The sequence below is a fragment of the Mus caroli genome, chromosome 14, assembly GCF_900094665.2.
Source record: "Mus caroli chromosome 14, CAROLI_EIJ_v1.1, whole genome shotgun sequence".
NCBI classification, from domain to species: domain Eukaryota; kingdom Metazoa; phylum Chordata; class Mammalia; order Rodentia; family Muridae; genus Mus; species Mus caroli.
The window spans coordinates 13,058,664-13,070,166 of NC_034583.1; the positions used below are offsets into that span (position 1 = coordinate 13,058,664).

The following is an 11,503-nucleotide window of genomic DNA, read 5'->3' on the forward strand; positions in this document are numbered from 1 at the left end:
TCCTGCCTCCTGCCTCCTGCCTCCTGCCTCCTGCCTCCTGCCTCCTGCCTCCTGCCTCCTGCCTCCTGCCTCCTGCCTCCAAGTGCTGGGATTAAAGGTTGTACTCTTCTGTCACTGCTGAGACCACCGTCTGGCTATTTTTAACTTCTTAATATGGAAGAAGCCCTATGACCCCACTCCCACCCGTACCCAATGCTCAGAATTCATTTCTTACAAACAGTCCGATGCAGGAGAGTTTGGGTTGGCGGGAAGCTTTTCTCCGTATGTGAGTCAAGGGTCTAAGCTATTCCATCTGATGGCGTCTTCCAGACCCTGAAGAAGCCATATTCACTGCTAATTGCTTCGTCCCAGAAGGGATACACATCATTTCCACTTGTACCATATTGTTAAGTGTTGGGCACGGCCTACTTAGGGACCTTGGAAGAGAGAGAGATGGTTGGCTTTGCAACTGGCCTCCCAGCTCCTGCTTCACAGCATGGAGGAGGAAGTGCACTACTTATGTTAATTAGCTGATTCTCTTAATTTACTAGTTTAGTAGAATGGGTTTCAATTTTGTATATCAGAAAATAAGCATGGAGCTGGGTGTGGTGGTGCACACCTTAATCCCAGCACTTGGGAGGCAGAAACAGGTAGATCTCTTTGAGTTTAAGGTCAGCCTGGTCTATACAGAGAAACCTTGTCACTGGAAATTTGAGACCCTGTTTAGTGATAAGATGCATTGAAGACCAGGGGTGGTTTTGCACATCTAAAACTCCAGCACTCAGGAGGAGAAGCAGGAGGAGTCTGAGGTCAGCCAGGGCTACATAAGGAGTCACTGTCTTAAAAAACAAAGTCAAAGCCTGAGTCTTATTTTGTTGTTGTTGTTGCTGTTTTATTTTGCTATTTCCTGATACTGCAAAGTGATTCTGTCCAGGCTTAAACTATAACTCCCTTGTTGATTTATTGCTTTAAATGCATATTGTGATCAAAACAAACAACAACAACAAACGCCAAACAAACAAGAACCCTCTGTTTTTCTCTAGGAACCGGACAATGTCTCTGTATTGTAGAACATTTTTCAGGAGGAAATCTTTTGGGTGCTATAGGCTGCTGTCAACCTATGTCACTAAGGCACGGTGAGTCCTGACCAGTCTGATTAGTTTTGGCCTATTAAATACTAAAATGTCAACTCTTAAGCGCTCCATATTAAGAATTAAATATATGAGATAAAAACTACGCAAAATAACACCCCCTGTAAATTATTTACAATTGAAAGCCATTCAGCACTAAATTTAAAACTGCGTAAAGTGTTTCATGCTCTTGACTACAAGCTCCACTCGGATAAGACACTGTCCTTTCACCCAAGGGTGGCGATGTACACCTGTGTTCCCAGCATGTGGGCGACTGAGGCAGGAGGATCTGGAATACAAGATCGTTCTTATCTACATAGAGAAGTTGAGGTCACCCCAGGCTATATGAAACATTGCCTCTCAAAAAAAGAGACTGTTCTTTTTTGTCATTGTTGTTATTGTTTTTGTTTTCAGATGGGATCTAGTTGTATTTTTCATGTGTGTGTACATATTTATGGCAACCCCTGTGGAGAAGGGTGAATGTATATAGATGTCCATATGCAGATGGAGGCAGGTTGACCAGATAGCTTCCTCAATCACTTCTCCACCGTACTAGTTTCCTCAAGTTTTATGTGCATGGGTATTTGGCCTGCATGTGTTTGTGTACTGTGTCAGTGCAGCATCCACAGAAGAGGGAGTTAGATCCTCTGGAACTCACATAAATGGTCATGAGCTGCCGTGGAGGTACTGTGACCCGAACCCAGGTCCTATGGACGAGCAGCCAGTGCTCTTAATTACAGAACCATTTCTTTAGTCCCCCACTTTATTTTTTGAGATGGGATCTCTCACTGAACCTAGAACTCCATGACTGGCTAGCCAGCAAGCCCCTCTTGTCTCTACCTCCGTAGCACTGGGATTATAGAGCTCTGCCCAGCTTTTTCTGTGTGCCACAGATACAAACTCTGGTCTTCATGTTGGTATAGCAGACACTTTACTGAGTGAGTCATCTCTACATCTCCTATTTGTCATTTGTGGTAGGGTCTTACCACACACGTAGCTCAGGATGACTTTTCCCCGACAGGTGTTTCCATGTTATGCCAACTCTGCTTGTTGCTTTTACAGATGTTTCCAGATCTTACAGAAAACATCTGTAAAATACGTTTCCCAGTTATCAAAATATGGCATAAACTTGAGAGTCTGTTTTAGGGCTCAATTTTTTTGTCCTTTTGTGTTGGGATCAAGCCCAGGGCCTTTCACATGCAAGGTGAGCTCTACCACTGAGACGCAGCCTTAGTTTGGTTTGAGGGTTTTTTCTTTTTTTAAAGATTTATTTATTTTATGTATATGGATACTCTGTAGCTGTCTTCAGGCACATCAGAAGACGGCATCAGATCCCATTACAGATGGCTGTGAGCGACCATGTGGTTGCTGGGAATTGAACTCAGGACCTCTTGAAGAGCAGCCAGTGCTCTTAACCACTGAGCCATCTCTCCAGCCCTGGTTTTAGGGTTTTAAAAAGCACACACACATACACAAACATACACACACACACAAATAAATAAATAAATAAGAAAAAAATTTTGTAAAAAGTACACAAAAAGTTAATAAATAATCCCCCAAGACAACACACATTTAGTCACCAGTGGTTTTTAAAGACTCTAATTCAATTTGTGAAGCTGGTGGACAGACTCTCACCATCCTAAGTGAAGCTACTAGAGACGCCCAGAACTTGATTCATTATCTCTTTTTGAAAAACCAGTAAGTTTTCTTTCTTTCTTTCTTTCTTTCTTTCTTTCTTTCTTTCTTTCTTTCTTTCTTTCTTTCTTTCTTTCTTTCTTNCTTTCTTTCTTTCTTTCTTTCTTTCTTTCTTTCTTTCTTTCTTCCTTCCTTCCTTCCTTCCTTCCTTCCTTCCTTCCTTCTTTCCTTCCTTCCTTTTCTTCTTCTTCTTCTTCTTCCTCCTCTTCTTCTTCCTCCTCTTCTTCTTCTTCCTCCTCCTCCTCTTCTTCTTCTTCCTCCTCCTCCTCTTCTTCTTCCTCCTCCTCCTCCTCTTCTTCTTCTTCCTCCTCCTCCTCTTCTTCCTCTTCCTCTTCCTCTTCCTCTTCTTCCTTCTTTTCTGACAGTGTCTCTGTACATAGCTCTCAATGTCCCAGAACTCACAGAGATCTACTGCCTCTGCCTCCCAAGTGCTAGGGTTAAAGGTGTGTGCCACCATGCCCAGCCTAGAAAGTTTCCTTAGTCCACATTTTTATTTTGGCTACTGAAAATATTATCATTATGAATTATATCAGTCAAGAATGGGCTGTATGGTACACTTAAGAAGTTGAAAGAGTTCATGTCTGAACAAGGGTGTGCTGATGGCCGATGTGTGCCTTGTCTTCCCTAGAATGAGTGGGAATTCCTAAAAGCGTTTATGCTCTTCCGCAGTACAGCCCGCTCCCATCTGTGGTCCTTCTGTGCTGAGGTTTTTATCATTGTCCTCATATTCCTTTTAGTCCAGTGCCTGCAAATTCTTGTCTCACCATGTAACACTGGCAAAGTTCCTTAATGTTTAATTCAGTATTCATTTCCCTTGAAGTTCAAGTCAATGGATGCGTATTGAGCTAAGCCATTCATCATGCTAATTACAGAGATGAAAAGCCAAGGATGGGGGACTCTGTGCTTGCACAGGTCACAGTCGGCTTGGGGAGACAATGAACAAATGGTGCAATGACACGCAGAGGGACAGAGGGGAGGAGCAGCAGGATGGCCAGCTTGCGAGCAAACTGGGATGAAAATAAGTGAATGGAGCTTGGCATGACAGCACAGCCCTGTATTCATGTCTACACTAGAAGCTGAGGCAGGAGGATTATATTCAAGGCCTTGCTAGACTACAGAGTGAGTTCAAGACCAGCCAGGGCAACTTAGTGATACACATACATGCATTCACACATGCATACATACACATATGCATACATACATAATACATAAAACTGCAGGAGAATTTAGAAGAATGTCCCCAGATGAATGATAGATATACAGCCAAGTGTGATTTATTTATGTTTGCTTGTTTATTTAGCGTGGGTTCTGTCTGGATATGTTCACAGCACGCATGAAGAGGTCAGAGGATAACATGGGGGGCCTGGCCTCTCCTTCCACCATGTGGGTTCTGGAGACTGAACTCAGGTCCTTGGACTGGACAACAAGCATCTTTTACCTGCTGAGTCACCGCATTCGCCTAAGTATGGTCTTTCAATGGCTTATTTCCCAAATACAGATACTTATTTGAATTGAAGGAAGATGAAGAGGCCTGCAGGAAGGCTCAGCAGACAGGAGTGTTTTACCTCTTTCATGACCTGGATCCTTTGCTCCAGGCGTCAGGACATCGATACCTGGTGCCCCGGCTTAGCCGAGCAGGTAAGGTCAAAGTGTACCAGTGGAGTAGGTGAGTCTTCCCCCACCAGGTGGGATTCAGGTAGTTCAAAAAAAAAAAAATCCTTGCATTTTAAAGTTCAGATTTTTCAAACAGCTCTTGATCAAGCTTACATAACCATTTCTGCTAATTAATAACTCATTATATGAACTTGAATTGCTAGGTATTTTTGGTGGTAATATGAACCATGAGTGCCTTAAAACGGAGGTCCATGGAGCTGCTGTTCCAAAGCTTGCTGCCCATTTTGTCAATAAAATCGTATTGGAACACAGCCATACTTGTTCCTGGACACACTATGTCCAGGCAATAGCATTTGCGTAGTCACAGAAGACAACATATAGACTCTAAAAGACTTGGTGTCTCTTTTCATAGAAGCTTTGCCCAGCCTTGCCTTCGGCAAATGATTGCTAGCGCACATTACATAGTTTAAGGTTTACATCCTAACCTGGTTCTGCTAGGGTTGAAACTGAATACAAATGACTTTTGAGACCCCTTTCAGTACATGCATCTAGAGATGTAAGCCTCTGGATCGGGGGGGGCGGTATCTTTGAGGTTCCAGTGTGAACTGGGAATTCTTCAAAGCCCGACTGCTGGGTTTGTGGTGTGTGTGTGTGTGTGCACACGCGAGCACACGCACGAGAGAGAGAGAGAGAGAGAGAGAGAGAGAGAGAGAGAGAGAGAGTCAGTCAGTGGAGAGCACTTGGCCTGCACACATGAGCATCTTGGTTGCTTTTCTGTTGCTGTGATAAAACACATGACCAAGCAACTTACAGAAGAAGGAGTGTATTTGGGCTTACTATTGTGGCAGGGAACACGGCAGCTGGCAGACAGGCATGGCACTGGAGCAGCAGCTGAGAAATTACATAGAGAAAGAGGCAGAGAAGACCCTGGAAACAGCGTGGGCTTTTGAAACCTCAGACCCCTACTGCGTGCTCACTCCCCACACAGTAATAACACCTCCTCCAACAAGGCCACACCTCCTTCCCAAACAGTCCTACTAACTGGGGACCAATTATCAAACATAGGAGCTTATGAGGACTATTCTTTTTTTTTTTTAAGATTTATTTATTTAATGTATATGAGTACACTGTAGCTGTCTTCAGACACACAAGAAGAGGGCATCCGATCCCATTACAGATGGTTGTGAGCCACCATGTGGTTGCTGGGAATTGAACTCAGGACCTCTGGAAGAGCAGTCAGTGTTCTTAACCACTCTTAAGAGCAAGCCAACTCTCCAGCCCACGAGGGCTGTTCTTATTGAGACCTCCCCTACCTCACGTGGATTCAATCTCAGTAGCAGGAAAAAAAAAGTCCTGCAAACATAGAGTTAAGGTAAAAAAAAAAAATCTGTGGTATACTAAACATGGTCAGATGGTCGTCATTGTCATTATTCCCGAAATAGTGTAAAACAGCTGGATACATAGTTGCATTGTTTGATACTTTAAGAAACCAAGAACTATTTAAAGTCTTGGCAAGTACTGCCTTGTTCCATATAAGCATCGATTTGAGAACAGGCAACTTTGGCCTGTGAGCCTATTCTGTAACCGACCCCAGGGGAAGCCGAGGGAGCAACCGTGTGCTCTAAGCAGAAGCCCTTCCTGTGGGTCGCACATGGTGATGCGACTCAGATCCGAGTCTCACCTTTTCTCTCCCTCTTCCTCCTTGTTGTTTAGAGTTGGAAGGGCTGCTGGGTAAGTTCGGACAGGATTCGCAAAGAATTGAAGATTCGGTGCTGGTTGGGTGCTCCGAGCAGCAGGAAGCATGGTTTGCTTTGGATCTAGGTCTGGAGAGTGTCTCCGCCAGCCGTGGTATGTGCCCCTCTCCTGACAGACAGGCTCTCCCGGCTGCCCTCAGACTGCAGGGTCTTGTGGAATGTCACCTCAAGGAAACTTTTACACATATCAGCACATTATCAGCTTTCCTCCTTAAATAAGGATATAAAAATACTAATATCCGGTATCATCACTATGAAGTGTTCGATGGCCTGACACTTGCTCTGTAGCCCAGGCTGGCCTCCAGTCCAGCCCTTCTGCCTCAGCCTCCCATGTGCTGGGATAACGGACATGTACTGCCTTCCCTGGATAAAAATCGAGGGCATCATAATGGCTTCTTTCCAAGTGGTGAGAGCACACTTGCTTATTATTCCCCATACAGTTATACATTTTATGTTTTAACTATTTAATAAATATTTTAAAATTCACATCTTTAAAACTGAGTATGGCAGTACGTAATCCCAGCACTCTGAAGAGGCTGAAACCAAATAGTTTTAAATTCTAGGCCAGTTCAGCCTACATAGTGAACAAAACAAAATTAAACAAAAACAAAAAAGCAAAACAACAACAACCCCCCCCCCCAAAAAAGAACCAAAACAACAAAAAACTCAAAACAACAACAACAACCAGACCAGAGCAAAAGCTTGCCAGCGTAGCACATTCTTGCAATCCTAGAGCTTGAAAAGTGAAACAGGAGAATCACAAGTTCAAGCTCACCCTCGGCTACATAGAGCACGAGGCCAGGCTGGCTACACAACACTCTGTCTCAAAAAACAAAGTCTTGCTATCGTTTTTGTTTTTTTTTTTTTTTCATAAAAATGTTCCGGTGGAGTGGCTGTGGGCCCTCATCTCTGCACTGCAGAGCTGGCTGACCCTGGCCATGGATGCTACCATGTGCTCTCCTCTCTTCAGTGTCGGGGTGTAAGTGTGGTGGTGGGTGAGTTAGGCCCCCATTTTATCTTTCCCAAGGACAAGTATCGCTGCTCCAGCAGCTTGACCGCTGGAAAGAGGATCTGGAGAAATACTGTGCTACGCTAACCTGAGAGTTACCTAAGTACTCGTTAAAGGTGTTTTCACGCTTCCAACATTCAGGTGTGGGGACCCAGAGCACGTATTCCATGTAACACACATTCTTGTGCATGCATATTCTCTCTCTCTCTCTCTCTCTCTCTCTCCCCCCCCCCTCTCTCTCTCTCTCTCTCTCTCTCTCTCTCTCTCTCTCTCTCTCCTTTTATTTAGATTTTTTCAAATTTGTTTTAAGACACTGTACTTCCTATCATTATCTCCTTATTTCTTCTTCTTCCTCTCCCCCCCCCTCTCTCCCCCCTCCCCCTCCTCTCCCCCTTCCTCCCCTCTCAACCCTTTCTCACCCCCAGGTAGAAGCTTGGGAACCTATGTCATTTCCCAAAACCTAGATGAGTCTCTTGGGCAAGTTTGGGGAGCAGTGCTCTGACGGATGGACTGCACAGAAGCAAAGCTGGTTGGCCCTTTAATTGCATTCTCTTTTCTAATTTTTTAGCCTCCTTGCCGAAATCTGAAATGGAAGCAGAGCTCGGAGGTTCTTTCATCAAGCTGAGGCAGGCTCTTTTCCAGCTGAACTCGGTGGACTCCTCCTTGCTGTTCACGGTAGTTCCTCAGTTCTGTGGGAAGTATAATAACGATGTGTGCATGGACGAGGGCACGTGTGCATGCCATCTTGGGGTGACGTGGTTTCTCCATTCACTTTTGGCAAAGCTGCTGTGAAAGTTTACCTCCTAAGGACAAGACACCAGAGTCTATCAGTCTCCTAAAAGTTTTTTAAAGGTTTTATTTTTAATCGTGCGTGCATACATGCCTGCGTGCAGGTATGTGCATATGAGTCTTGGTGTCTTCAGAGGCCAGAAGGGGCCACTGGCTTGTAATGTGTGGTTGTGAACAGCAATCAGAAGTCATTCGCACTGGGAACTGAACTCTGGTCCTCTGCAGGAGCAGCATGCACTCTTAGCCACTCGGCCATCTCTCCAGGCAACCTCATAAATATTTTTAACTTCACAGCATTATATACACATTATGTTATATTTTATGTTGTTTTAATAACTTGATCTCATAGCTTTAGATTTCAATTATTTTATTTTTATTGTTGACTTGTAAATTCTTTTCTGAAACAGGGTTTTATCCTTTTTATTCCATGCAGGACCCCATCTCATAATATGGTCTCAGACACAATTAGAGTGGGTCTTCTCAGCTCAGTTAAACTAATCTAGATCACCTTTCTCAGATATGCTCAAGGATTTGTTTCCATGGGGATTCTAAATCCTACCATGTTAATAGGACTTATCATCATACCAGTCTTTAATGTTTTGTTTTGTTTTCATTTTAAAGGCATGCCTTCAGCTTGCTGTATAGCTGAGGGTAGCCGGGAGCGTCCGTTGCCCCAGTGCTGGGGTCTCAGGCATCGCTACACAGGTACCACCGCACCTGGATGCTGTGGCCTTGATTGCCTGTTCTAAGTTAAACCAAAACCCCTAAGACGTTTTTAGTTGAAAAAAGAAAACTCACAAGTTGAGCTGGGGAAAGGCTCAGTGCGTGAAAGCACATGGCACAGACCTGACTGGAGTTCCACCCGGGCCCCCACATCAAAGCCAGAGGCTGTGCTGTGCTCCTGGAATCCCAGTAGTCCTAGGGCAAGATCTGAGGCAGAGGCAGCGAACGGCTGAAAGTTCAGGGACCACTAACATGGAGCACACTACACAGCAAAGTCGTTACGACTGTCATCAAGGTGGAAGGCAAGAACTGCTTCCTAAAGTTATCCTCTGACCTACACACACACACACACACACACATCACAATTTAAAAAAAAAAAGTCATGACTTCACTGAGGAAAAAATATAAAACAAATGCTTAACTATAATGGAAATTGAAATGTTTCCTTTTTAATTTGGGTCATGTTTCATGGGTGTGTATTATGTTACTGTATATTCTGTACATTTATATTATACTTATATTTTGTGTGTGCATATATTATATATACTTATATATATTTGTTGTATATTATATTTTAAATGATTCATACTGCATTTCAAAATACCGTTTAGGCTAGGGATATAGCTCAATAGATTACTTCCTACTATACGTGAAGATGTAGAGTCCCGCCTCCCCCCAAAAAAAATTAAAATTAAAAACATAAAATATGTTTCCTTTTAGGTTTTTGATGCTAGGAAAATATATTTAGATCATTTCCTTATTTTATAGTTTAAAGCCACTTGAAGTAAGCGTGCTAGGACCAGTGAGATGGTCCAGCAGGTAAAGGTGCTTGCCATACAAGCCTGGTGGCCTGGGATGGTGTCTGTAAAGGTAGATTAGGGAACCAGCTCTGCAAAGTTCTCTTCTGAGCCATCCATGCATGTTGGCACATGTACCACCCCCCAACCCCATTAAAAACACAATTAAATAACTTTTTTTAAAGTAAGTGAGCTAGGAAAAGACTTCCCCCATGAATTGTGCTCGGTACCTTTCTCTAAAGCCAGCCCCGCCTTTGTGTCTGCAGGCTCAGGCTCTTCTCCGCTGGCATGACGGTCATCAGTTCTGCAGCAAAAGTGGGCAGCCCACCCAGAAGAACATGGCTGGCAGCAAGCGAGTGTGTCCCTCCAGTAAAATCATCTATTATCCACAGGTGAGGCCCGTGGGGGTGGAACATACCGCAGTCCCAGGACTTGGGAGGTGGAGGTAGCCTGGGCTACATGAGGTACTCTCACAAAAAAAAAAAAACAAAAAAAAACCATGACCAAAAAAAAAAAAAAAAAAAAAAAAAAAAAAAAAACCAAGGGGCTGGAGAGACGGCTGACAGTTAAGCGCACTGGCTCTTCTGGGGGTTTGATTCCTAGCAACCACATGGCAGCTTGCAATACTCTGTAACTCCAGTTCCAGGGGATCCAGTGCCCTCTTCTGGCCTCACCAGGTACCAGGCATGCACATCTTGCACATACACTCATGCAGGGAAGCATTCATACATTTAAAGTACAAACGAACAGCCAGACACTGTGCTCAGCACCTGGGAGGCAGCAGCAGGTGGTCTCCATGATAGTGAGTTCCAGGACAGCCAGGGCTATGTAGAGAAACCTTGTCTATAAGTAAATAAATAAATAAATAAGTAAATAAATAAAAATTAATCTCAATGTTTTTTTCTCTCCCTTCGCTTTTTGAACGAGGGTCTCTATGTCACCCTGGCTCTCCTAGAATTTGCAATGTAAAACAAAAAGAGAGAAACAGAAAGTAGCCGGTCATGGTGGTGCACGCCTTTAATCCCAGCACTCGGGAGGCAGAGGCAGGCGGATTTCTGAGTTCCAGGCCAGCCTGGTCTACAAAGTGAGTTCCAGGACAGCCAGGGCTATACAGAGAAACTCTGTCTCGATTTAAAAAAAAGAAGAAGAAAAGAAAAGAAACAGAAAGTTGGGGACAGTAGTCCAAGAAGGCTGTTGCTACTCTCTCATGGGGAAGGAAGCTTGTGTGCTCAAATGGTTCCCACAATCGTCCATTCCAGTTGCCCTCTAAGCCCCAAAGTGCCAGCATGTCAACTTCCACTCTTCTGTCCTAGATGGCGCCCGTAGTGATCACACTGGTGTCAGATGGGGCCCGATGCCTACTTGCCCGCCAGAGTTCCTTTCCCAAGGGGTTATATTCTGCCCTGGCAGGTTTCTGTGACATAGGTAAGGAGTTTAGGGGAGGAGCTGCCAGTGATGCTGGAAGATAACACACCTCTCCTATTGCCATCATGCTTAGAGCCACAAACATCCATCCCTCTCATGTCCCAGGAAAGTATCCTGGAATTACATAGAGTTTCCTGCATAACGGGGGCACAATCTCGAACATGCAGATAGCTGGAAGAATTAATTATATACTGAATGCCCACACCCACTGCCTCAGTTCTGTAATCTTTAATACACTTTTCTCCTCTCTGCATCTTTCTCGCTGCCCTGCCATCAGCCCATCTTATTTTTCTGATGAACAAATTGTAGACATTAGCGTACTTCTCCCTGAGTCTTTCAGTACACACATTTTCCCTCAGACTCTTTTCTTCTTTAGTTTTCAGGGGGCAGCCACAGATGGTGAAAAGCAGCAGAGTCCCACAGCCAGGCGAGGGCAGCAGTAGCCTCTCTCACCGCTTCACTGCCCCACTCCCCTGCATTATAGCTAACCCATACTGCTCCACTCCCCTGCATTATAGCTAACCTGCACTGCTCCACTCCCCTGCGTTATAGCTAACCCGCACTGCTCCACTCCCCTGCATTATAGCT

At 44.4% G+C, this 11,503-nt stretch overlaps 1 protein-coding gene across 3 annotated transcripts in view; it reads left to right on the forward strand.

Moving 5' to 3' along the window:
• The window catches only part of Nudt13 (nudix hydrolase 13), a 24,488-nt gene that overhangs the window by 5,915 nt on the left and 7,070 nt on the right, over nt 1-11,503 (forward strand). The window contains exons 2-7 of one of the 3 annotated variants that reach the window (XM_021181856.2): nt 1,023-1,115; nt 4,303-4,442; nt 6,132-6,266; nt 7,750-7,856; nt 9,757-9,882; nt 10,804-10,915. In XM_021181856.2, the coding sequence (XP_021037515.1) occupies nt 1,033-1,115; nt 4,303-4,442; nt 6,132-6,266; nt 7,750-7,856; nt 9,757-9,882; nt 10,804-10,915 (703 nt within the window). In that variant the 5' untranslated portion in view covers nt 1,023-1,032. The remainder of the gene's footprint in view (nt 1-1,022; nt 1,116-4,302; nt 4,443-6,131; nt 6,267-7,749; nt 7,857-9,756; nt 9,883-10,803; nt 10,916-11,503) is intronic. The other 2 variants (XM_029469335.1, XM_029469334.1) reach the window with 2 other exon arrangements.